The sequence below is a fragment of the Zootoca vivipara genome, chromosome 10 (assembly GCF_963506605.1).
Source record: "Zootoca vivipara chromosome 10, rZooViv1.1, whole genome shotgun sequence".
Lineage (NCBI taxonomy): Eukaryota > Metazoa > Chordata > Lepidosauria > Squamata > Lacertidae > Zootoca > Zootoca vivipara.
This window is the reverse complement of record NC_083285.1, coordinates 71,087,623-71,114,501: the sequence shown is the minus strand read 5'-3', so window position 1 is coordinate 71,114,501 and position 26,879 is coordinate 71,087,623. Positions and strand designations below refer to the sequence as shown.

The 26,879-nt window shown below is 55.5% G+C and overlaps 1 protein-coding gene across 1 annotated transcript in view; it reads right to left on the bottom strand.

Moving 5' to 3' along the window:
* The window catches only part of SND1 (staphylococcal nuclease and tudor domain containing 1), a 241,695-nt gene that overhangs the window by 200,659 nt on the left and 14,157 nt on the right, over positions 1-26,879 (bottom strand). The window contains exons 4-10 of the mRNA XM_060279344.1: positions 23,171-23,249; positions 20,743-20,903; positions 17,558-17,649; positions 15,786-15,944; positions 14,441-14,547; positions 13,561-13,651; positions 2,066-2,179 (exon numbers count right to left, since the gene is read on the bottom strand). Of these exons, the coding sequence (XP_060135327.1) occupies positions 2,066-2,179; positions 13,561-13,651; positions 14,441-14,547; positions 15,786-15,944; positions 17,558-17,649; positions 20,743-20,903; positions 23,171-23,249 (803 nt within the window). The remainder of the gene's footprint in view (positions 1-2,065; positions 2,180-13,560; positions 13,652-14,440; positions 14,548-15,785; positions 15,945-17,557; positions 17,650-20,742; positions 20,904-23,170; positions 23,250-26,879) is intronic.

Genomic DNA, 26,879 nt, shown 5'->3' with positions numbered 1-26,879 from the left:
AAACCATTCAAAAGGGCCTGAAAAGACGAGGGGCTTTATCCACTCCCCCCCCCAAAAAAAACAGGTTTTCTCCTCCTGCCTCCATGTGCCCCCCCCCCCGCCCGGGTGAGCCTTCAAAATCCGCTCAGGAGGGTTGGAGCACTTCTGGGTGGGGGGCAGAAAAGGAAGGGGGAGCCCCCTGGGGCAAGCAGAACTCCACAGCCCAATAAAGGCAGCCTTTATGAAGAAAATTTATCTTCCAATATAACGAAATCTTGACTTGTGATGGAGCCTCCAGGAACAGCGAAGGCCTGCGGGGTGGGGGGCGCAACGCAGAGACCGGCCTCCGCCAAGGAAGACCCCCGAGCCCCTCTCTCCCGCTGGAGGCAAGCAGGGCAGCTCACCAGACAAGCATTTGGGAAAAGACGGTGGTCCCAACACTCGGGACTTAATTCCAAGGCTTTGGGTGGTTCTCTTCCCTTTACTGTTTTTCAGATTAAACGGCCACGGGGTGCTTTTCAGGCAGAAGAACGCGAATAAACTCGTGAAACAGAAAACCTAGGGGCCAAAAGGAGGCAAGGACCCCGAAGACATCGCCTGCGGCAACAGCCAGAAACCCAAATCCGTAACTCAGTGCCAGCGTAACAGAATAATTTCTCCCAAAATCTCTAGGACTCTTTTATGTTGAAACGCAGCCAAGGAGAGAGGCAACCTTAAATCAATGACTTCCCTTCGTCTCCTGGTTCATTTTGGGCACCATCCATCTCTGCATCTTTTACCTCAACTAAACCATTCAGTAATCCATTGTTACAACCCTCAGAACTGACTTTCACTCAATGCTACCAGCGTTTTTAAATGAGCACAATTCTTCTGTGGTCCATGGGGTCACAAAGAGTCGGACACGACTAAACGACTAAACAACAAGATCAATTCTTCTTTGGTTGGGACCTCGATCGTTTTCCGGGGGCCGCAGTAGTGGCATACATTAAAAGTCTTTTCTGACACCTGGGAATTTCCCTCTGAATTATCCCCAACACAAAGGACTTTTTTATTTTTGGAAAGGTACTTTTAAACATTTTTTTCCAATTCATTATACAGTGGACCCTCAAGTTACGTAACCCTTGGGTTGCGAACGCAGCAAACCCAGAAGTGTATATTTCCGGGCTTTGCTATGCGCACATGCGCAGAAGTGCTCAGTTGCGACATGTGTGTGCACAGATTGGCGCCTCCGGTTACAAAATTTTGGGGATAAGGCCAGACCTCCGAAACGGATCCCGTTCGTAACCGGAGGTCTCACTGTATATCATTTCCCAATACTCTTTTACCCTTTTACAAGTCCACCACCTATAATCAAACGTACCCTCAACCTCATTACATCTCATTCAATGGCTTTGTTGAGATTCCTGCACTGCTGGGGGCTGGGCTGGATGACCCTTGGGTGTCCCTTCCAACTCTACCAATTTCTGATTCTATGGTTCTATGGCCTTCTTCTCCAGGCCAGGCATGCACAGTCTGTTTCGAGGCCCCCAGCCAACCATCCCGCTGCCTTTTCTCAGCCAAACGGGGTGGGGAGACGGGGGACTGCCCTCCACCACCACCCCAAGCCAAGCGGGGAGACCACCACTGGGGATTCCCAGGGCTCACAAGCCACGGCTGCCACTGGTGACCACCGGAGAAAGCCGCCCTGAGCTCCTCGACGGAGCAGCAGGAGAACGACAGGCACAAAAAGCTCTACAAAACTGTAGGGTCCCCACAGCAGTAATCCAGAATGACTTGGCAGAGACTCCGCTGCCAGCCACACACCCCTTTCCCAAGCCGAGATCTGGGATCACTTTGAACAAACGTCCACGGTTCTTAGGCCTACTCAGTGGAGAGACTGAGACATTAGGGGGGGGAAGCAATGGGGCAAACAGTGGGCAGTCCCTCCTCCCCCCAAAACTGCCCCTCTTCAGACAGAGGCTCTCCTGGAAATGGGACGGCACGCAAGAAAGTGTATTTTGAGCCAGCCGGCACAGGCACTCTCCTCCCCTGGCCCAAGAGACGCAGCCTCCCCCCCTGCAGGAGCCCTTCCCTGGGCGCAGCCTACCTGGGTGCCTTCGCCTTCCAGCCGAGGGGGGCGGATGCTGGAGAGGTGGACCGTTTTGTAGTCGCCCGAGTTGAGCTTCACCACGATGGCGTCTGCGTTCAGCACCTGCATCACCTGCAGGAGGAGAGGAACAAAGCCAGAGGTCAGAACCGGCCGGCAGCCACGGGTCTGGGAGAGGCGGGGATCAGGGGTTCGTTTTGCTCTTGCTCTTGTTTCTATTATGCATTGTGTGTTTCTGCTTTGTGAACCACCCTGAGATCCATGGGTAGGGCAGTACACCTTGGAGGTCCCAGGCCTCAAGGAGGTTAGACGGGCCTCGACCAGAGCCAGGGCCTTTTCAGCTGTGGCCCCAGCCTGGTGGAAAGCTCTGTCGCAAGAGACCAGGGCCCTGCGGGACTTGACATCTTTCCGCAGGGCCTGTGAGACGGAGCTGTTCCGCCAGGCCCTTGGTTGGGGCTCACTCTGACCCCTGTCCTTTTACAAGATCCTGCAAATAAGTGGCCTCTCAAACTCTTCTCACCGGCTCAAACAAATAGCGGAGCCTAGTGAGTACTTAAGGTTCCCAACCGCTATAGTTATAGTTATTATTTGTGGGTAGCCAGCTGATCTTATTTTGATTTAAATCTGATTTTAAGCTGTATTTAAGTTGATTGCTGAATTTTATGTCTTAATGTACCCTGTTTCTCATATTTTAAGACATACCCATAAAATAAGCCATAGCAGGATTTTTAAGCATTCAAGGAATATAAGCCATACCCCGAAAATAAGACATAGTGATAGGCGCAGCAGCAATGCCGGCCACGGCAGGAGGAGGAGGAAAAAAATAAGACATCCCTTGAAAATAAGCCATAGTGTGTGTTTTTTGAGGAAAAAATAAATATAAGACATGTCTTATAATATGAGAAACACGGTATTATGTATTTTGATGTTAGCCGGCCTGAGCCTGGTTCTGGCCGGGGAGGGGGGGGATATAAATTATTATTATTATTATTATTATTATTATTATTATTATTATTATACAATACAATACAATGCCCCCCTTCTATGCCTTCACAGCCCCTGGCCCAGAGGTCCCCGGATACGGCCCGATGGACCGATTTATCCAGCCCGTGGCAACCCCCGCCGCCCGCTCTTAGCTGCCCACTTCCGGGTCGCCGGAGCACCGGAAATAGCTTGCACGCATGCACAAGCGTCATTTCCGGTCCACTTCCAGGCCAGAGGAGGCCCGTGCGCATGCGCACAAGCCATTTCCAGAGCTCCAGCGACCCGGAAGTGTGCCAGAAATAGCATGTGCGCAGGCGCATGGGGGCACACTCCCCCACCCTCCAGCCCACCGCGGGATCGGCGCTTCGGGCACCGGCCCAAAGCACAGCAAGTCTTGGGACCCCTGCTCTGGCCCTTTGGGAAACAGGCCTGAAGAGATTCCTACAGAGAATGAGAGGTGGAGTGGATAAAATGGACAGAAAATGGCTGGGGGAGGACTGTTCCCCCACCCAGAGCAGAGATCCCCCGCTCCCCCTGTAGACCCACCAACACCATGGATAAGAGCCGTCCTGATCGATAGTGAAGGAATCTCAGCTGGCAGCCCCCCCACCCTTCTGGCAAGAAATTATGCAAGGTGGGGGGGGGTTGCTTTTCTTCTGCTGCCAAACCATCTCACCAGTCGGAAGGGACCCCGAGGGTCATCTAGTCCAACCCCCCCCCCACAATGCTGGAATCCTGCCCACAGCCGTCCCGGGGGGGGGGGGGCTCAAACCACCAGCCTTGTGGTCCACAGCACACAGCACTGACCCATTGCCCCGCAGAGATTTGCACTCAGCTCATTCCCTGCATGGCAAAATCCTCTTTTGGAGCAGCCAGCGCCAGACAGGGTGGGGAACGGAGGCGCTTTCCCTCTGCCGGAGCTTCTCCTGGGGTCTCCTCGTGAGGAGCCTGGAGCCCCATCCGCCGAGCCCCAGAGCTGCCACGTGATCTCCGCTGGGGTCTGGGCTTTGCTTCCGAGAGCAATTTGGTGCCTGCCTGCCGTCGGTTTCAAAGGAGCCTCTCAAGGCTCCTCTTTCGACATTCGTGTTATCACACCGTTTTTTTAAATGCTTGTGAAATGCTTTCCAAAAGCTTTCCAAATGACTTTGTTTTACAGTAAATTACTACCGTAAATTACTACTTCAAAGCGCTGCTCTGCTCAAAGCGCAGGCAGCTATTTCCATATTCCTGACGGGAGGAAAGGAAGAGAATAGGAGCAGAGAGACAGGACGGGCCGACACGGAGGCTGCGCTCTGCCCAGGAGGGGCCCACCAGCCCCCCCCCCCGAGGGCACCCCAGGCAGAAGAGATGCAGGACCAAGCCCAGAAGACCCAAGCCACACTCCCCAGCCTCCAATTCCCCCTGCATTCTGGCATTATACAGCTGCAGCTTTAAAGGCAGGATTGGAACCCGTGGCTCTCCAGATGCAGCAGCAGAACAACAACATTCCTGGCCCAATTAGTGGAGATTCCTAACACTGCAAGGGGCTGGACCTGATGACCCCCGGGGACCCCTACGAATCTCACATGGCTTCCCCATCTCCGAGCTTTGGCATTCTTGTTTGTTTCAAGGGTTGAATTAGGATTTTTAATTTTAAAAAATGACGTGTTGCTGGTCCCCATGAAGGATTTGCCCTGGAATAGTGTGCTGGTAAGCATGTGCTCCACCCCACAGCTCAAACCTCCCCTGCCCTCCCCACGCCAAGCCAGCCCCCTCCGGCCACAAGGGAGACCAGGCCAGCAGAGATGGGCTCCATTCTCCTCTACAGGCCAGAAGGATTTCTCTCCTCCTCTTTCAGAGCCACCCACTGCTTCCAGTGGGAGGGAGTTCCACAGTTTAACTACGGCCTGGGTGAGGAAGGCCTTCCTTTTCTCCGGAGGAGGATGCTGTCCAGCCAAAGGTAGCAGAAGGTACCCGGAGGCTGAGAAGACCCAAAATGTAGCTGCGGCCTCCAATCGCCTGCCCAGTGGCCCTGGGGGCTCCCTGGCCCCCCTGCCCACTCCCCGCTACCCACCACAGACCTTGGGGGGGTCTCCCCGCCTCCCCACCAGGGACGCCCCTGAAGCCACCTGCCTGTCCCCCCCCCCGGGGCCTGCCAGCTCCCATCATCCAGCCACCAAGACTCAGAAACCCACAGCCAAGCAGAATTGGAAGCCCATGGCAAACAGCAGCTGCCCTCCAGCCAGTCGCAACCAGAAGAACCGGGGGGGGGGAGGGCCTTTGGGGAGCGGATCCTGCCCCACCCACCCACCCCAACCTGCCGGAAAGCAGCAAGTGCCTCTAATGTGCCTCTCAAGAGCATCATGAAGATTGATTTGCACTGGCGGAGACGCGGCTGGGGCCGCCCGCTCGCACTCAAGAGCGCTCCGGCATCTGTCCTGATTTTCCTTGTCACTCGTAATTCGCAGAGAGGTGGAGAGGGACCCAAAACTGACACTCCAGGATTGGGCGGCCCAGGGGGCTTTGCGCCGCGCCTTCCTTCGCCGCCAAATGAAGTGGCTTTTAGAGGCAGCAGGAGGAACAGACACACACACACACACACACACACACACACACACAAAAACCACACAGAAGAGCAGAAGAAGAGATCGCAGGATCAGGCCGACAGCCCTTCTCTCCCACACACTGGGAGGCAGAGGCCTGGAAGGGAGGGGGTCTAGGAGCAATTGAAGGGGTCCCCAGGGTCATCTAGTCCAGCCCCCTGCAAGGCAGGAATCCGAGTTGAAGAATCCCTAGGCAAATTCCTTAATCTGAGGCACAGAGGAGGAGAAAGGGCCACGGAGAAGCAGAGTTGGAGCCAGGGGAGGCCGGCAAAGGACCAACTCCCTCCTGCCCGCTTGCAGGCGGAAAAGAGCACCTGGGCTCTGTGCCTGCGAGGAAGCGGGCTTGGGGCAACAGAAGCTGGGGCCCAAACAAATGAAGATGTCTTCCAGGTGCCACAGAGCTCTGCGGGGTCTTTTTTGAGAGGGCAGCACTTGGAAGACCAGCCGATGCCTTGTGCCATTGACCGCCTTCCTGGTGCCAGCGCATATCCTCCTTCTTCTTTGGCGATCCCTCGTAGCCGAGTAAGATTGTCGTCCATAAACACGGTTTTAACAATGAGTCCATGAGTGACTGTGGAGGCCAATTCTGGATCCGCACGTCCTTCCACAGTGGGGACATTGGTTTCCGGGCGGGTGTTGATCACGGTGTGGATTTGCCAAGCGTGCCTTCCTCTTGGCACGTTTCTCCCTTGCGTCCTGAGTTCGAGCGTCTTCAAAGCCCATGACACTTTTGGTCAAGGCTGTTCTCCAACTGGAGCGCTCGCAGGCCAGTGCTTCTTATTTGTCAGTGTTTATACAGCATTTTTAAAAATTTGCCTTGAGAGAGTCTTTAAACCTCTTTTGTTGACAGCCAGCATTACGCATAAGTTCGGAATAGAGTAGTTGCTTTGGAAGACAATAATCAGGCAATAACCACTACATTTTAAAAGATTTGCCTTGAGACTGTCAAGGCCCGGCTCTAGGTATAGTCCCGGTGGCGCGGGGTGCCAGGGTGCCGGGCCGGCAGGCAGGGCGCTGTGCGGCGAAGCCGCATGGAAGCCATGCTGCGCGCTGCGAGGGCGGGGGCACCGGACCGATCTCCGCGCCTCAGCGCCAGGGTGCCCGACCGGCTTGAGATGGCCCTGAGACAATCTTTCTTTAAACCTCTTTTGTTGACCACCCTGCCAGCATCTGCCACAAACAGCTGGCTGCAATTCCAGCAGTGCAGGGGCTGGAGTAGATGACCCTTGGGGTCCCTTCCATCTGTACTAGCAGGCGAGAGACTCAGCTGAGGTAGGGAAGGGGGGCACATCTCAAGCCCCCCACTCCGCCGGCTGCCCCCTCAGCGTCCACCACGGCACAACAGAGCCAACCTGGAGGTCCCGGGGGCCTCTCCCTGCCTGAAAACCCCGCAGAGCCCCTGCCAGCCAGTGCAGGCGGCCCGGCGGCCCAACTCTGCGCACAGCAGCTCCCCCGCTCCTGTGGCTGCTTCCCCCCCCCTTACTTGACAGCCTTCGTGGCAAAAGAGCATTTTTGCCCGGCGGCAAAAGCCGGACACCTTCCGACAAGCTCAGCGGCCGAGTGCTTGGTGGGCACCTCTCCTCTGGGGACCATATGGTGGGAAAGAGCTGCCCTCAGCAGAAAGGAGGGCGAGGGGGGGGCGGCGGGAGAGGCCCGGTGTGGCAGCCGCGAAGGCAGGCCGCCTAATCGTTCTGAAGGGAACAGGCTGCTGAGCTGAGCGGAGGAGACAAGGAGAATCTCCGGCCGTGGAGGGAGGCTGCCAAGGATGCTGGCTCAGCAGGGAGGCAGGCGGGGGCCGTGGGTCCCCCTCACCCACCCGCGGGCTCCAGGTAGGAGCTGGGGAAGGCGCAGCCAGAGGCCCCCACTGCTTCCCTGGCTGCAGGAGGGGGCAAGGGGACCCCGCACCTCCCAGATCAACCCCCCAAAGATGCGCTGCTGCAAGAAACTTAAGGCTCTCTTCCCTTCCGTTTTTAAGCAGCGGTTGGGGGGCCACCTGCCACAGGTGCTTTGGCCGAGATGCCTGGCATTGCAGGGGGTTGGACTGGATGGCCTTTGGGGGTCCCTTCCAACACTGTAATTCCACAATTCTGTGTTTCTGTGTTGCTGAGCTACAGAGAAAGGTTTCTGGGGAAACCCAGCAGATGGGTGGGGGATAAAGAATAAATTATTATTATATTATTATTATTATTATTTCACTGTTTAGGACTTCCTGACTTTGAAACAAAGAGGGCACCTCAGAAAGCTATAAATTTATGCATGCTGTGGAGAAAGGGATGTTTTCCTCCCAGAACAAGAAGTCCTTCTTCGCACAGCACAGAATTAAAGCTTCAGGATTTGCTTCCACAAGATGCAGTTGAACCCTCAAATTTAAGAGAGGATTAGGCAAATCCAGGAGGCGGTTGGGGGGGGGCTTCTCTGTGGCCATGGCAGGGGGGGGGCTCTGTCCTACCGACAATGTTGGAGGACTTTTGGAGGCCAAAATGGCTATTGGCAATGATGGCCATGTTCTGCCTCCACAGCCAAAAGCAGAGCATGTTCCTGAGAAGCGCAGGAGGGGAGAATTGCTCTTGGGCTCGGATTCCACTTTGGGGCTTCCCATCGTGGGCATCCTGAGAACGGCACCCTCATCCTCAGGCTCTGCTTAAGTGGCTGCAGGAGTGCGGCTCCTGCACTCGTGTCTGGATACGAAGGGACTAGGACACTTCCAGGAGCTGTTTCCAAAGAGGGGAGAATTTGACCCGCAAGGGGAGTTCCTGCACCCGTTCCTTGAGGTGTCGGATTTGGCCAAAGGACACCCGCCTTTGCTGCCTGCTCTTTGTTGGGCGGCCTTTGAAAAGGGCTCAGAAACCTCAGCTGACTCTTAGAGCTGCAGCCGGACAGTCGACCAGGGCTGGATACAGGGAGCAAACATCTCCCACTGGGCGGCCAGTCGGCTCCCGGGCACAATGCAAAGTCCTGGTTATGGCCTATAAAGCCCTTCACAGCTCTGGTCCAGGCCATCTTAAAGACCCTCTCCTCTCAGATGAACCTGCCGGGCTCTGAGATCCTCAGGGGAAGCCCTTCTCTCAGTCCGACCCCCCTGACAATCCCCCTGGGTGGGATGCAGGAGAAGGCCTTCTCGGTGGTGGCTTCTCCCAGGCATCTTTGGAACTCACTGCCAAGGGAAGCCGGACAGGCTCCCTCCTTGCTCTCCTCCTGCCAGCTGGGGAACTCTCTCTTGTTCCAACAGGTCTTTCAGAACTGCTTTTAACAAAAGGGCTGGTGCTGTGATGGTTTTATTGTAATTATCTGCATGTTTTAATACCCCTTACACACACAGACAGACATATATTCCCTTCATGCTTAATTGCTCTTAATTACTGCTTTTTGCACTATGTTTTTAGCTGCTCCTACTTTGGCTGTGAGCCACGTTGTGTCCCGATCATGGAAAAACACAACATTCATCATTTGTTTGTTTGTTTGTTTGTTTTTATTATTATTCCTGGCTAGCATAGAGGAAGAAGAGCCAGAGGAAGGCCGGCTTTCCATGAAGTCTAATGCCCCATTTCCATCCTGGATGCTGGACCAAGGAGCGAGTCTTGTTCCCGCGCTCAGCCAGACGGGCCAACGGCACCACCTAGAGGTCGTTCCCAAAACCTCACTTCAGGGCGGCTTCAGGGCGATCTGAGCCTGGCGCCTTCTGCTTCTGGGGCACCCAAGGGGGAGCTGGTGGGCGGGCACCCAGAGCTCTCCCCCACGGATGCACCAGACAGAAATAGCAAGACTTTGGGGGGCAGATATGTCTGTACACACATAAACCTGTCACACAAAAAGAGGTGGTGAGGCATACAAATGATCTCCCTGCAAAGAGTTTGTCTGGGAGAGGGGGATTGTAATAATAATAATAATAATAATAATAATAATAATAATAAATGAAAGGATGTCATATGGAGGAGGGAGAAATATTGTTTTCTGCTGCTCCAGAGAAGCGGACACGGAGCAATGGATTCAAACTGCAAGAAAGAAGATTCCACCTAAACATTAGGAAGAACTTCCTGACAGTAAGAGCTGTTCGGCAGTGGAACTTTCTGCCAAGGAGTGTGGTGGAGTCTCCTTCTTTGGAGGTCTTTAAGCAGAGGCTTGACAGGCATATGTCAAGAATGCTTTGATGGTGTTTCCTGCTTGGCAGGGGGTTGGACTGGATGGCCCTTGTGGTCTCTTCCAACTCTATGATTCTATGATTCAATAATAATAATAATAATAATAATAATAATAATAATAATAATAACAACAACAACAACAACAAATTATTATTTATACCCCGCCCATCTGGCTGGGTTTCCCCAGCCACTTCGGGGGTGCTTCCAACCAAATATTAAAAGCACAATACAGCATCAAACATTAAAAACCTCCCTAAGCAGGGCTGCCTTCAGATGTCTTCTAAAAGTCAGATAGTTGTTTATCTCCTTGACCTCTGAAGGGAGGGCGTTTCACAGGGCGGGTGCCACTACCGAGAAGGCCCTCTGCCTGGTTCCCTGTAACCTCACTTCTCGCAGGGAGGGAACCGCCAGAAGGCCCTCGGAGCTGGACCTCAGTGTCCGGACAGAACGATGGGGGTGGAGACGCTCCTTCAGGTATACTGGACCGAGGCCATTTAGGTTCCTCAAGCCTCAGCTGTTAGTGTTCCAAACGCTTCCAGGATAGCTGCAATGCCCTCTGCATGGTGTGGGCCAGGAAACAGGAACGAGCTCAGAATGCTTTTGCCTGCCATGTCCAGGTCATGCGAGGACAGGCTCCCGGTTTGCTCCCAGGCACATCCCCTGGGGCTGCCGCCTTGTCGCCTTTCCATGCCTCCGTGCCCCTGGCCCTGCAGGGAGACCTGCCTTCCGCTTCGAAGGCCCCTCGCCCTCGCCCTGCTTCCCCCCACCCCTGAACGGGGGCACGAGACCCTTCCCCCCCCCCCGAGTTAGTCAGAGCCAGACGCTCTTCCACCCACTGCTCTTATTCTTAGCACACTGCATCTGAATTTTGTTTGTTGATTTATCTCCTGCCTCCAGAGGGGATTCATCGCAGGAAGAGGAGGCGGAAGCGCAGAAGTAACGGATTAGCCCTTACGAGGCTTAGGGAGGCTCAAGGTCACGCGGGGCCACGGGCAGGCAGCTGTGGTGACCCTCCCCGGGGGACGAGGGCAAGGGCTCTGGAGCAGAAGGGTCCGCCCCAAAGAAGCGCTCTCGGGCGGATCTGCAGGGGGACACACAGCAAAACCCCACCCTGCCAGCCTGAAGATGAAGCACGGCGATCCTCGACTCAAAAGACCCCTCTGCAAAAATCCAGGAAGACCAGAGCCTCCCTTGCTCCATCGCAGGAAGAGGCAACGGGAGGAGGCTGGGCCCTGGAAGGGGAGAAGCCTCTTGCAGCGCAGAAGGGGGGTCCCTGCGCTGCTGCTAGAGGGGGGCTCAGCCTCACCTTCTGCCTGGCTCTACCTCTCTTTTAAATCGGAACCGGTGAGGGCAATGAAGGTCCTGTGTGAGTGGCTGGAAGCAGTTGGAGGATGGATGACGGCTAACTGATTGAGGTTGAATCCTACAAGACAGAAGTACTGCTTTTGGGGGACAGGAGGCGGGCAGGTGTGGAGGGCTCCCTGGTCCTGAATGGGGCAACTGTGCCCCTGAAGGACCAGGTGCGCAGCCTGGGAGTCATTTTGGACTCACAGCTGTCCATGGAGGCGCAGGTCAATTCTGTGTCCAGGGCAGCTGTCTACCAGCTCCATCGGGTACGCAGGATGAGACCCTCCCTGCCCGCAGACTGTCTCGCCAGAGTGGTGCATGCCCTGGTTATCTCCCACTTGGACTACTGCAATGCGCTCTCTGTGGGGCTACCTTTGAAAGTGACCCGGAAACTACAACTAGTCCAGAATGTGGCAGCTAGACTGGTGACTGGGAGCGGCCATATAACATATATACCAATAACAAAGTGCTGGTGTTGACCTTTAAAGCCCTAAAGGCCTTGGCCCAGTATCCTTGAAGGAGCGTCTCCATCCCCATTGTTCAGCCAGGACACTGAGGCCCAACTCCGAGGGTTACAGGCAACCAGGCAGAGGGCCTTCTCGGTGGTGGCGCCTGCCCTGTGGAATGCCCTCCCATCAGATGTCAAGGAAATAAAGAATTATCTGACTTTTAAAAGACATCTGAAGGCAGCCCTGTTTAGGGACGTTTTTAATGCTTGATGCTGTACTGTGCTTTTAATATTTGGTTGGAAGTCACCCAGAGTGGCTGGGGAAACCCAGCCAGATAGGCGGGGTATGTATAAATAAATGATTATTATTATTATTATTATTATTATTATTATTATTATTATTATTACTAGACCCACTTCAGAGCTCCACGTTCCCTGCAGGGCAGCTTGAGCGGCACAAGACGCAGCAACTACAGCCCCACAGCCCCACCTCAGCAAGCCCAGCAAGGGGCAGGCCCCACAGAACGGGAGGGCAGAGCAGGGGCTGGCCCCCCTTTCCAAGCCCCGCTTTTGCTCTCTGGCCAGGCACCAAGGCCACTGGGCAGTCCTTGCCTGGAGGGCACATGATGCTACCATGGTCCCCAAGGGAGAGGAAGATTCTCACCAACCTGCAGCCACTCCAGAGAATCTTATGGAAGGGACCCCAGGGGTCATCTACTCCACCCCTGGCAATGCAGGCATCTCAGCTAAAACACAAAAGATGCGCACTCATGCAAACACAAGGCTGCGGGATCCCCCTGCCCAGCACAGCCGCCGCGGCTGATTTCCCAAGGCCTCGAGGGAAATCAAAGAGACCTTTCTCTCTCCTGCACCAGCCAACACAGAGCTGGCCCTGCAACAGCCACAGCCGGTGGGGCCTGTGTGCAAATCCTATTTATTGGATCGGTTTCTTAAGAAGAGTTAACATCAGCCACACAAACACACATCATGTCACAGATGCTGCTGCGATTTCCCACGCAACAGCACACTTTCTTCCCATTACAGAGGCTGCATCTGCATAGAAGCCGGCCCCCTCCCTCCCTCCCTCAAGAGGATCTGGCCCTTAGCAAAGTGGCCCAGTGCCAGAAACTCAGATATATAAGCTAATTACCAAACGGCGCCTTGAACCTCTGTTACGACCGCCACAATGGAAGGTCCAGGCCCCATTTTCCCCCAAAGGGGGATTTATTGTTAGTGTTATTCATTGCATTTCTATACCGCTTCATATTTGAAAGGAAAAAAACTCAGAGCAGTTTGCAACACATTTTTTAAAAAATCAAACAAAACCATCCAGGATAAAACAAATTCAGGCTTCAAGGAAAATATTTCAGGTCCTTCTCCAAGGGACATTTTGCTATCCCCTATTTACCTACGCAATTTATAGAGCTGCCCCATAGCAGAGGGGCTCTAGGGGTGGTGAGAGTGTCGGACTAGGACCTTGGGAGATCAGGGTTCAAATCCCCTCTCATCCAGGAATCTCACCGGGTGACCTGGGAGTCCGTCACAGCCTCCTAACCTACCTCACAGGGTCGTTGTAGGGAGGGTGAGCCATGGGGGGCGGGGGGGGGCAGGATATAAATGCAACAAATAAGCTCTTCCGCTTCCCTGCTTAAGAAAGCCAGAGGGACCAGCCAGGTGGAGATGTCAGGAGCCACACGGGTGAGATTGGACCCGCGCCAGTCGCAAAACGGCACCTGGGGAATGTCAGACATTGACCAGGCCACGTGCCGTTCCCCTGGAGCTCCACTGGGTCTCTCCTGAGCCCTGGCCAAGAGTGGGGATCACCCAGAGATCGCAGCCCGGGCGAGGGGAAGGTAAGGGGGCTTGAGGCTCCAGGCCCGTTCTGGGCTGGCCATGCCTGCGGCTCTGCTGCCCTGTGTCACCGAGAGAGGGCAGCCGTTTCTCCACGCACCCCTGCCCCGTATCGGCCTAGCAAAGCCCCCCCCCTTTGCCTACCTTGGCCACAAACTGCTTGTCCTTCTGGTCCAGGTTGGCTGTGGGCGCCACATAGTCCCTCCAGATCCTCAGTTTACGCTCTTTGGCATACCTGGAACACAGCGAAGAATCAGAGTCCAAAGCTGACCAGAGGAACCCCCTTGGAGGAAGAGGAGGAGGAGAAGGCGCCCCCCTCCCTCCTTCCCGCCTGCAAGGCAGAACATTGGGCTGGGCAAGAACCCAGTAACCCGTTAAAAGTATTTTTTAAAGACTGGAATGGTTTTTTAAAACATGCTTAAAAAGACCACTGTAAACAGTTAAAATCACTGGCAGGGACATAATGACACTTGCAAGGTGAAATGAACTTGGGAAACTATGAATATATGGTAGATACGTTACAGTAAAAGATGCAGAAAAGGGGGGGGGAGTGTATTTTCTTTGGAAAGGGAACCCATGGAGGGAGGGGAGGAGGTCCGAAGGTTCAAAAGAGCCTTTTTATATTAATGTTTTTGAAATAGTTAAAATATATACATTTATGTATAACCAATAAAAATTTGTTTTAAACAAGAACCCCATCACCTAAAGCTCCCCTTAACACCTCTCCCCTTTTAAGAGGCAGCCCAATTAGAAAGGTGCCCTCTTGTTCCGCAAGGCCCCCAAGCGCCAAGGTCTGCCCCCCAAAAATGTGAAGTTGCTGCCAAGACGAGCTCGTATCTGTTTAGATTCACTTGCTTTGTTATCGCTGCACCGAACCCCTCCCACAAGCCCACCTTTGGGCCGGGGGACCTGGACCCCTTCCTGGCCTTTCTCAAGGAGCCCTCCCCTCCCTAAGCCCCCTCTGTGAAGCAGAACGGGAACCCCATGGCCCAAGGAGGGCAGGCGGCAGGCTAGGCAGGGCTACCTCTCGGCTGCTCGCAGCTTCTCCGCTCCTCGGGTGTAAACGGCGATGGACCAGTCGACGCAGCGAGCAAAGCCTTCCTTCAGGAGCAGTTCTGTGATGTTCCCATTCTGCAGCCGGGCAAGGAGAGAAAGAGTGTGTGTGTCAGGGAGCTAAAAAAACTCCAGCTTCATGGACAAACACACACACAACCCCTGAACTCCAAAGGATCCTCAAGAGCCTCGGCGGATTACGTTTGCTCATGGCAAACCTAAATATATCTTCGTTATTATCATTATCGCCTTTATTTGTGCATCAGTTCATTCATTCGTTAGAGTTCTATCCCGCCCTGCCTCCTAAAGCAGCCCAAGGTGGCAAAGGGGTAAAACGGGACAATTAAGAATAAAATAAAATGCATTTAAAATGACAGAACGCATCCAAAAACATTGTTCTGCTTGCTGATCCAGTTTCTGGCCTGTCCTTCCCCATCAGGCCCCAGCAAAGGGGGGGGGGGGAACGACAATGTCAAATTCAATATTAAAAACAAAATTTGTTAAGATGCCTTGAGCTGCCTATTTAATAAGTAATAGTCATAAACTAGTTGCAGGAACACGTAGAAGTCAGGCTGGGCCTCCCTGGACTCCACACTTACTGGGGGGGGGGGGAGAGAAAGGCTGCGAGGACTCCTGCCTCCCCCCCCCAGTCCCTTCCCAGTCTCAAGAGCCACCAGGAGGGAGAGAGTCTGTGTCTCCAGAGCACCAGAGGTCCAGACCCACTGTCCCTTCCCAGAGCAGGCCAAGCAGAAGGACCCAGCGCCAGGCGCTGCCCCAAAGACCTTACAATCACCATACAGAGGGGAGAGGATGAGGGAAGGGCAGCGAGGAAGACCAAGAGGCCTGGCCGGGGGCAGAGGTTCGGACGGGGATGAGATTCAGCTGGGCCCAGTCTGGGGGGCAATGTGGGGAGATCTGCGGTGCCCGGGGCCCCAGGGTCTTCTGGAACGGAGGCTCCCCAACCTCTCTTCTCCCGAGAAACCCCGAACCCTCTCGATAAGTCCAGGCCCTGCGGAAGGGGGGTGTCTTCTGCTCTTCCGTCTCTTGGGCCCCCCCAGACTCTTCTCTTGCTGCCCCCCTCCTGCCCCTCAGGTCCCCAGCACACCCACCGCTGCAAGCCCCTTGAAACCCACCCACTCAAAGGCTGCGGCACCCCCACGAGGGGAGCCAAGCCCAGACAGGCCTGGACTGACACCCCCCCCCTCAGAGTCTCCCTCTGGACACTAAAGGAGGAGGGAGCCCCAAGGAGCTCTCCGGACACCCCGTGGCCACCCCAGGGGCCCCACACCTGCCCCCCCCCCCCGCTCTGCACTTGCCGGGTGAAGGATGGTGCCCAGAATATTCTGGTTGTGGCAGCTCTCGAGGACGATCTGCACGTCCCTCTGGAGCAGACGCGATTCTGTGAAGAACTTGGCTTCAGCCGCAAAGGGCTCGGGGGTCTCCGTGCCATCTGCTTCCCGCTTGAAGGTGGGGCACTGGTTGTGGGTGGGGGGACAAAACAAGTTAGGGCAGGAAGGAGAGAGAGGTGCTGCGTCCTGCACAGAGCGCCTGCCCAGCCTCTTAGCAGAACTGACATTTTGCTATCCCCTATTTATCTACACAATTTATAGAGCTGCCCCATAGCAGAGGGGCTCTAGGGGTGGTGAGAGTGTCGGACTAGGACCTTGGGAGATCAGGGTTCAAATCCCCTCTCATCCAGGAATCTCACCGGGTGACCTGGGAGTCTGTCACAGCCTCCTAACCTACCTCACAGGGTCGTTGTAGGGAGGGTGAACCATGGGGGGACGGGGAGGCAGGATATAAAGCTCTTCCGCTTCCCTGCTTAAGAAAGCCAAAGGGACCAGCCAGGTGGAGAGGTCAGGAGCCAACCTGGCACCCAGAGATCTCCACATGGGTGCGATTGGACCCGCGCCAGTCGCAAAACGGCGCCTGGGGAATTTCAGACATTGACCAGGCCACGTGCCGTTCCCCTGGAGCTCCACTGGGTCTCTCCTGAGCAGGTGAGAAGAGACTCGGCCCTGGCCAAGAGCGGGGATCACCTAGAGATCGCAGCGCAGGCGAGGGGAAGGCAAGGGGGCTTGAGGCTCCAGGCCCGTTCTGGGATGCCCAAGCCTGCTGGGCACAGATGCTGCTTCCTGCACAGAGAGCCTGCCCGGCCTCTCAGCAGAACTGGGAGCAAGGAGCTTGACACCACCCCCCCCCCATGAGAGAGACACAGCCATTAGAGATCCCCAGTCAACTTGGCCTCAGAGCCATGCCGGAGTCCCTCCAGACAGGGGGTCTTCTTTGGGGAGTGCCCAAATCATCCGGCCAACGCCTGCCTCCGAGGGTCACCGTCTGCGGGGCACAAGGATCCCCAGGCCCACCTCAAAGACCCAGGCCCGCCCACCCTAGCCAACAAGACCTGAAGCCGGGCAGCTGGGCCAGAGGGGGCTCCGAGGGAAACCCCCCCCCCCCAGGGAGGCAAAGCTCCTTCCTGCCTCCCCCTCCCCAGCCTCAATACCAGATGGAAAAGGGGTCGCTCTGTGAAGAGGAGTCACCGGGGGGGGGGGGGAATCCCAGGTCTGACAGGAATCTCAGAACTAGGGAATTGGAAGGGATCCCCAAGGACCATCCAGTCCAACCCCCTGCAATCGCAGCTAAAGAATCCCTCTGCTTATAAGCCTCCAAGGAAGGAGAGGTCCACCACTTTCGGAGAGGACCTGCCTGGGGGTCCTGGGGGTCACAGCATTGCAGGTGAAAAGCAGGACAGGTACGGCCTTGGGCTCGCTCCTTGGCTCAAACGACAGCGGAGCCAACTGTTCCATTGGCGACCCATGGGGAGAAAGCACGAGGCAAACTCAAGGGGCCAGGGGGCGAATCCACACACGGAGCCACTCCGTGGGCCCCAAAATCTTCCTGCCCGCTCAGAGAGCGGCCTCGGGTGGCCCCCAGTCCTTCCTCTGGGCAGGCGCTCCCAGAACCCCACCCCTCCCCCTCCATCGATTCACTCAGCAGAACTCGCACTCGCCCCACACGCATCACAGAGGAGAGGGCAGGAGCCGCACTGGGTGCTGTGAGGAGGGGACAGGGCCTCCAAGCTGCTCACCTTGATACCTGAGAGCATGACCGTCACCAGGTAGTTGTCGGGAAGGAGCAGAGCCCGCACAACGCTGCCATCCCGGACGTGTTCGATTATGGCTGCGGGAGAGAAAGAGTTTCCACTAGGGCTGAGGAGGAAGGAGCAGCAGCCCAGGAATCAGCCTCCTTCCGAGTCAGACCATTGAGCTGCCTACACAGACGGGCAGAGATGGCTCTCCGGAGCCCACCCTGGAGAAACCGGGGACTGGAGCTGGGACCTTCACCTCCTGGTCTCATGGGGGGATTCTCCAGAGCCGGATTCAAGCGCAAGAGCAGCCCTGTCCGGCCGTGGCCACAGGCAGCTTGTATCCAGGTGCCTCCCCAAACTGGGTCCAGGAAGGTCTACATGCTGACGGAGGGCACTGGAATACTTTGAACACAGAGTTGAACTGTGGAACTCCCTCCCACAGGAGGAGGTGATGGCGTCCCACTTGCGGAGGACTTTATCAAAAGGGTTGCGCAAGTTCATGGAAGAGAAGAGAACTATGCCCTGATTAGGAAAGCTTTTAGTATTTGGTGAATTGTTGTATTTTAATATTTTGCTGGAAGCCGCCCAGAGTGGCTGGGGAAAGCCAGCCAGATGGGTGGGCTATAAATTATTATTATTATTATTATTATTATTATTATTATTATTATTATTGGCTGCCAGCGACAATAGCTCTCCCTCAACTGGAGGCAGCAAGGCACCTGGATGCCCATGGCTGGAGACTGTAGTTGCTCGGGGGGGGGGGGTTGTATCCTGCTGGAAGGTTTCCCATAATGAGCGTCTCAGTCAGCCTCTGTGAGCACCTGATCCAGATTCTTCTCTTCTTACTTCCCCTGGGTATAGTAACCCTCATCTCTATTCCACAAAGCTTTCCACTCACTGCCTTCCACATGCCCACTTGCAGTTTTATTTATTTTGGTTTTATTTTATGTCTGTCTCATTCAAGGGCGATCTACAGACAGAAGTAATTATTATTAATAATTAATAATTAATAATAATAATACCCCGCCCATCTGGCCAGGTTCCCCCAGCCACTCAGGGCAGCTTCCAACAAAACATTAAAATACCCTGTTTCTCATATTTTAAGACATACCCATAAAATAAGCCATAGCAGGATTTTTAAGCATTCAAGGAATATAAGCCATACCCCGAAAATAAGACACAGTGATAGGCGCAGCAGCAATGCCGGCCGCGGCAGGAGGAGGAGGAAAAAAATAAGACATCCCTTGAAAATAAGCCATAGTGTGTTTTTTTGAGGAAAAAATAAATATAAGACGTGTCTTATAATATGAGAAACACGGTACAGAAATCAAACATTAAAAGCTTCCCTAACAGGGCTGCCTTGAGATGCCTTCTAAAGCAGTGTTTCTCAACCTTTTTTGGGCCACGGCACACTTGTTCCGTCAAAATAATCACGCGGCACACCACCATTAAAAGACGGGGCAAATCCTGGGGGTTGGGAATGGGTGGGGGACTGAGGAATAGGGAGGATGAGGTTGGTGTACTTGCTGAGAGAGCCCTCGAGCACCGCCTCCGTCATCCTGCCTGCCGCCAGCCCCCCGCTCCCTCCTGGGCTGGCCGCGGCTGAGCTAGGGCTGCTGCTGCTGCCGCAACCGCCGCCTCCCTCCAGCCTCCCCGCTGGTGTAGCCGCCGCCGCCGCTGCTCCTTGGCGGCCCGAGAGCCCTCCCTGGCTGGCGGAGGAGGACGGCGAGGAGCCCGCCGAGGTGGGGCGGCTGCTGCTGCTCCAGAGTCCCCGGCGCCCTGCGCCGCTGCCGCCGCTGCCTTCTCCATTGAGCACGCGGGGAGAGCGCGAGGAGGCGGCCTCGGCCATGAAGCGCTGCCTCGCTCAGGGAGCGAGCGCGAGGAGATGACGGAGGAACACCCTTCGCGCCCTCGCGCCCTCCAGACTGACCCGGCCGGCTTCCTTTCCGGCGGGTCAGCGCTGCCTATTGGCGGCCGCAAATCGCCCTTCTCGTTGCCTCACGTTGCGGCACAGCAGCCACCGTCTCGCGGCACAGTAGTGTGCCGCGGAACAGTGGTTGAGAAACGCTGTTCTAAAGGTCTGGTAATTGTTGTTCTCTTTGACCTCTGGTGGGAGGGCATTCCACAGGGTGGGTGCCACTACCGAGAAGGCCCTCTGTAATGTTCGTGGGGGACAGGAGGCGGGCAGGTGTGGAGGACTCCCTGGTCCTGAATGGGGTAACTGTGCCCCTGAAGGACCAGGTGTGCAGCCCGGGAGTCATTTTGGACTCACAGCTGTCCATGGAGGCGCAGGTCAATTCGGTGTCCAGGGCAGCTGTCTATCAGCTCCATCGGGTACGCAGGATGAGACCCTACCTGCCCGCGGACTGTCTCCCCAGAGTGGTGCATGCTCTGGTTATCTCCCGCTTGGACTACTGCAATGCGCTCTACGTGGGGCTACCTTTGAAGGTGACCAGGAAACTACAACTAATCCAGAATGCGGCAGCCAGACTCATGACTGGGAGCAGCCGCCGAGACCACATAACACCGGTCTTGAAAGATCTACATTGGTGCCCAGTACATTTCCGAGCGCAATTCAAAGTGTTGGTGCTGACCTTTAAAGCCCTAAATGGCCTCGGTCCAGTATTCCTGAGGGAGCGTCTCCACCCCCATCGTTCTGCCCAGACACTGAAGTCCAGCACCGAGGGCCTTCTGGCGGTTCCCTCGTTGCCAGAAGCCAAGTTGCAGGGAACTAGGCAGAGGGCCTTCTCGGTGGTGGCGCCTGCCCTGTGGAACGCCCTCCCAACAGATGTCAAAAAGGAAAACAACTACCAGACTTTTAGAAGACATCTGAAGGCAGCCCTGTTCAGGGAGGCTTTTAATGTTTAATAGATTACTATATTTTATTTTTCTGTTGGAAGCCGCCCAGAGTGGCTGGGGAGACCCAGCCAGATGGGCGGGGTATAAATAATAAATTATTATTATTATTATTATTATTATTATTATTATTATTATTATTATTATTATGTGTATCCTGTTTGGCAACACAGGATTCTGCAGAAACTTCTTTTGGGGAAAAAGAGTAAAATCTCTTTTTTAGACAGAGGGAGGTCTGCAGGCCCACAGGGCCCTGGCACTGCCCCCCCCCCAGCAGCCGCCCTCCCTCCTTGGCCAGAGCCCTGCCCCGAAACCGCCAGGCGACTCACCATTGACAGGCTTCTGGTGCAGGGAGTCCACAAAGTGCCGGGGGTTCTCAATGGTGTACTTCAGGTCCCGGACGGTGTGGGATCCGGTCCCGTCGCTCCACATGCCCTTCTTGGCGATCCTGGCCTGCTCCTCCAGCTCAGCCAGCCTGTTCTGCTCTGGACTGGGGGCAGAGAAAGGCCGGCCGTCAGACAAACCACCCAACCCTACAGTCGTCACCTGAGCCCCGCAGAGCTTTCCCAGGGAGGGCATACGGAGGATCTGCACTGTTAACAATGCCCCCCCAAAAAAAACCACAACCAAAATAATGGTGGAATGCTCTCCCAACTGTCATCAGAGTGGGGGGAAATTAGGGGACCTTTTTGCTGCCAACTTTAGACACCCTCGTTTCGCCAAGCACTAAGACTGGTCCTTGCTGCCTTAGCTACCGGTACTGGGTAGCTGGATTTTCTGGTGGGCTGGATTTTCACTAGGCATTATTTTGTTTCCCAAAACTGTCAAACCGATAGTTACGTAAATTCAACTAACAAATATACCCGCAACGTAACTGGCTGTGTTTAACTATATAAATTCTTTACACATCATATAAACCTGACTCTTTTCACATTGTCTAATTGAGTAGAAGCAATTAAAGGCCAACGTTTAGAACAGGAAATACAATACAAATGCTTCAGTTCTTATATACGTAATGTCCAAATAGAAGCTTTTGTGCACGTATGTCTTGGCAAATCTACACCGGGACCAACTCCCGCCCAGGAACCAAGGTCCCCACTGTGGAAGGACGTGTGGGTCCAGAATTGGCCTCCACACTCACTTACGGACTCGCTGTTAAAACCGTGCGTACAGAAGACAATCTTACTCGGGATTGCCAGAGAAAGAAAATAATTTCAGCCGCTCAGTCATGTACAGCGCAAAGGTGGGAGGTCAGAGATTTATCCTGCAACAGACCCTCATGTATCCGTGACACCAGGGGGTCCCCAATTCAGTCCCAAGCCCTTCCAGCCTCACCCTGTCACTGGGTACATAAGGGAGCAGGGCTCCCGTGACAGTCTCTGGCTCAAAGCCTGAGCGGGACACCGAGGGCAGGGGCTCAGGGACGGCACTTCACACCCAGAGCGAGCAACCAGGCCTTTGGCGGACCAGAACCACCACTTTTGCCCTCTTGCCTTGCGGCGAATCGTTGCCACCTCCGTTAGCCAACACAGCGCTACGCATCAGAAAGGATAGTGCATAGGAGGAGCCTGCCAGATCCGGCCAATGGCTCATCCAATTCAGCACCCTCTTCTCAGCGGCTGAACATTTGCCTGCAGGAAGCAGGATCCGAGCACAGGAGCAGCGTTCTCCCCTCCCATGGCTTCAAGCAACGGTTAAACTAATCCACCGGACTTTCAGCCCTGGGCAGCTATCAAAGGGCAGCTCCGCCTGCTAAGCTGCGCCATCCTCACAAACACCCCACACACACACACACACACACACACACTGCAAGCATTCCAGGGACGAGCGCTGGTTGCATCTCGCCAGCTCCTCGGGGGCCCTGGCAGCTGCCCGCCCTGCGGTGCGGGGATTCCCGCTGACCCAGCCTGCCTTGGCAAGAGCGTCCCCTTCTCAGTGTTTGCTTCCCGTTCAGGCGGAACATGAGCAAAGTGAGCCGAGGCCCCGGTGGAAATCGCATGGCAGCCAGCCCAGCAGGCCAGGCTCCGCGGCCTCAGACGCCTCCGCAGACCTCCGGAGAATACTCTGGGGTTCTTCCGAGGCCGCGAACACATCAGCGGAGCCATCAGGCCCCCTTGGCCCTCCCCACTCCCTCTCTCACACGCAGGCATGCTCTCTCGCTCTCACTCTTTCTTGGCACGAGGCAGAGCTCAGGCCTGAAAGGGGGGGGGCTGCCTTTTGCCTCCTGCTGCGGCACAGCCAACCTGCCAGGAGCTGCAGGGCCACAGCCAACATCCCTGGCAAAATGCACCCCAGGGGATGCTGGGGCCACGAGGCAGCGCTGCCCCCCCACGGACCCCCCCCCTGCTCCCCTTGGGGCTTCTGATTCAGCGCACAAACCCCCTGATCCTCACCCAAGCTCAAGAATGGGGTCTTGGAGGAAAGCAGTCAAGGTCCCCGGGCACAAAGGGGGATTTGGAACAAGGCACAGGGCTGTTTTGCCAGCAAAGCAAAACCGCAGGGGCTTCTGCAAGAGACCTCTCCTTCCAGACTAACTCCCCGGACTCTCGTCGATGAGACGCTTCAGCCACATTTGCCAGTCTTGGAGGGGGCAAGAGGCTGGCTGTGGGCGGCTTGTTTTGTAAAGAGATGGGAATCCCAAGGCCTGTCTTGGAAGCCTCGCTCCCCAGCCACCCTCACCCCAGAGTTGGCCAGGGAGAACCGGCAGCCCAGGGGGCACGTCAAAAGGGAAGCCCAGATCCTGCGGAGGAGACGTACTTGTTGGCACGCAATCCTTCCCGGCGGCTGGCCAGCCCTTCGGACACGAGCGACTCTGCGATGTTCTCCCCAGCTGTGTCTGCCAAGGAAAGACAGCCAGGTTAGCGAGGCAGCACAGCGCCCAAGAACTGAAGAATTGGCCAGCAGGATCAGGCCCCGGGGGGCTCTCTCCGTGACCAAACTGCAGGCAGCAGGCGGGCACAAGAGCCCTCTCCCCTGCAAAAGTGGGATTCAGACGCAACTTCAGAGGCAGGGCAGAGCCACTGTGGGTGGAAATGCTTTTAATAAAATAAAAATCTTAACTAAAAGAAGAAGAAATGCTTTCAGTGAGGGGGCTGGTGCCATGCTGCTTTTGTCTGCATGTTTTTAACAGATTAAATACATTTGTGTATAGTTTGAATTGATTGTTAATGACTGTGGGAGTTTTCCCTATATTTTTAGCTGCCATTCTTTTCTTTGTACGTCAACCCGATTCCCTGCCAGTACCTTTCCAAGCACAATTCAAAGCGTTGGTGCTGACACTTCAAGCCCTAAATGGCCTTGGTCCAGTATACCTGAAGGAGCGTCTCCACCCCCATCGTTCTGCCCGGACACTGAGGTCCAGCACCGAGGGCCTTCTGGCGGTTCCCTCGCTGCGAGAAGCCAAGTTACAGGGAACCAAGCAGAGCGCCTTCTCGGTAGTAGCACCCGCCCTGTGGAACGCCCTCCCATCAGATGTCAAGGAAATAAACCACTATCTGACTTTTAGAAGACACCTGAAGGCAGCCCTGCTTAGGGAAGCTTCTAAGGTTTGGCGGACTATTGTATTTTAATATTTTGTTGGAAGCCGCCCAGAGTGTCTGGGGAAGGCCAGCCAGATGGGCGGTGTCACAGTGGCCGGAGTAGGCTACTTCAGAGTAACGACGCTACGCAGCTCTGCATTTTATTCTTTTATTGGTGCTGCGTATTTACAGTGCTGAAGTCATTGCTATTTACACGGAGTGATGTGGTCAGTCGGTATCAGAACCTCCGAATGACTTTTGGCACGTCTTTCCCCAACACAAAAGCCTTGGAAGCCCCATCCTCTTTCCCCTCCTCTTTCTGCGTAATTCCGGAGTTGGGGGGATGGGTCTCCCCCCCTTACTTGCCCCTTCCTGTCCCACCTGGGACCCTGGCTCCGCTACCTTGCCTGAGCCTCGGACCCGACTTCCTGCTTCCCCACTGGAATCAGAGCTCCCTCTGCTTTCCCCTGTGGTCGGTGATGGGCTTGAACTCAGGAGGGGAGGGACTTCGCGATATCCCCTGTCCCTCACATCCACCCCCCTCCCAAGCTCCCCTTCTCCCCTCCTCAGGTCCCCCCCCCCCCCCGTTGTCGGTGACGACTGGAAGCCTAAGAACTCAGTGCTTTCCGAGCCCGTTGGTGTGAACACCTCCCCCCAGTCCTTCGAGCCCCCCCCTTCCGCCTGGGAGGACTGGAATCCCAAAAAGTCCGTGGCGTCCGAGCTGGTGGGGGTAAAGATGTGCTGCCAATCTGCTTCTGCCTCTGACTGGGTGGATCTCGGTGACACCCATACCTCGTCTCCAGATTCCTCAAACTCCGCTTCCCAGCGCCATGGTGAGCTGCTCTCCTGTGCCTCCTCCTCCTCCCCCTCCCTTTCCATGTGCCAGGGCTTGGGTCTGTGGGGAAAGAGGGCGTGAAATTCTTCCACCAAAAATTCCTCCTGTATCTGAGTGGCTGGGACCCATTCATTCTGGGACGGTGGAGCGTCCTCCCATGCCATGAGGTACTCCAGGCCCCCCACCCCTCTCCGTGAATCAAGGATGGCCGTGGCTTCATTGAGTTGCTCCCTGCCTCCCCTCTCCCCCCCCTCCCTCGGGGGTTTGTTCGCTGTCTCGGAGCCTGCTGCTTTCCCTGTACGGCGACAGCAGCGATCTATGAAACACTGGATGCACCCTCATTTCCTCTGGCAGTGCCAGCCTGTATGCTACCGGGTTGACCTGTTGCGTGACCGTGAAGGGGCCCAGCCGTCTGGGTGCCAGCTTTTTGCACCTCCCTCTGGTGGGCAGGCCCTCCGAGGACAACCAAACCTTGTCCCCCACCCTGATGACCTCCCCTTGTCGCCTGTGGCGATCTGCCCCCTTTTTGTACGCTTCCTTGGCCCTCTCCAAGTGTTCTCTGAGCTGCTGGTGCACCGTCTCCAGTTCCTCTGCCCAATCCTCAGCCTGTGGGCCCTCCTCCTCCTCCTCCCCCTCCCTCTCTGGGAAAGATCTGAGGTCGCGCCCGTAATTGGCCTTAAAGGGCGACACCCCTGTGGAGACGTGCACCGCATTGTTGTAGGCAAATTCTGCCAGTGGCAGGCGATCCACCCAGTCTGTTTGCCGCTGGCTGACGTAGCATCTCAGCTACTGCTGCAGAATGGCGTTGACCCTCTCCGCCTGTCCGTTGGTCTGCGGGTGTCTAGCCGTCGACAAGCTGACCTCCATCTGCAGGAGGTTCATGAGCCGCCGCCAGAACCTGGAAACAAATTGGCGGCCACGATCCGAAATAACCCTTAAAGGTAATCCATGCAGTCGGAATACGTGGTCAACAAACAGTTTGGCTGTCTCTTCTGCCGAGACCGCCCTGGCACACGGTATAAAGTGGCACATTTTGGACATGAGGTCCACCACCACCAACACTGCGGTCTTGCCCCTGGAAGAAGGCAGATCTGTGATGAAGTCCATGGACACCACTTCCCACGGCCTGTGTGGTGTGGCTAAGGGCTCCAGCAATCCTGGTGGCGCTGCTCTGACCACCTTTGCCCGCTGGCAGGTGTCACAGCCCCGTACATAGTCTCGAACATCTTCCCGCACCCCTGGCCACCAGAAGTGTCTCATGACTAGGTGAGCGGTTTTGTCCCTTCCAAAATGACCCGCCGTTGGGTTGTCGTGCATCTGCTTGAGGACCGTACGTCGAAGCTGGGTGGTGGGCAGGTACAGTGCACCCTTGTAGAAAAGCAGCCCCCTGCGTTCTGCAAAGTCTTTTGCCTGCTCCCTCCCCCCTCTCAGTTCTCTGAAGATGCGGTTGGCAAATTCATCCGCTGCCGTCAGTGCTGTGAGTTCTGCCTCGCTCACCACTGCTGCTCCGCAGGACCATGCTGACGGGGGGAAAATGTGCCTGGGTGCTGGTGGCGCCTCCTCCTCCATGTACTCTGGCTTGCGGGAGAGGGCATCCGCCCTGACATTCTGCTCTCCCGGGATGTAGTGGATGGAGAAGTTGAAGTTTGAGAAGAACTCTGCCCACCGTATCTGCCGCTGGTTGAGCACCCTGGCAGTTCTCCAGAACTCCAGGTTCTTGTGGTCTGTGCACACCTGGATGGGGTGCTTGGCGCCCACCAGGAAGTGTCTCCAATGCTTGAACGCCGCGTGGATCGCAAGAAGTTCCTTATCAAACACCGTGTAGTTGCGCTCTGGCTGGGTCAACTTCCTGGAGAAGAAGGCACAGGGTCTCCACTCTCTGTTGGCGTCCAGTTGCAACAAAATGGCGCCCACAGCTTTATCAGAAGCATCTGTCTCAACGCGTAGGGGCGCGTCCTGAACCACGTGGAACAGGTTCTGGTCTGAGGCGAACACCCTCTTGAGGCTTTCGAACGCTGCTTGCGCCTCTGGTGTCCACCTGAACTTCTGCTTGCCTCTCAGGCAGTCAGTGATGGGAGCCGTAACGCGAGAGAAATTCTTGATGAACTTCCTG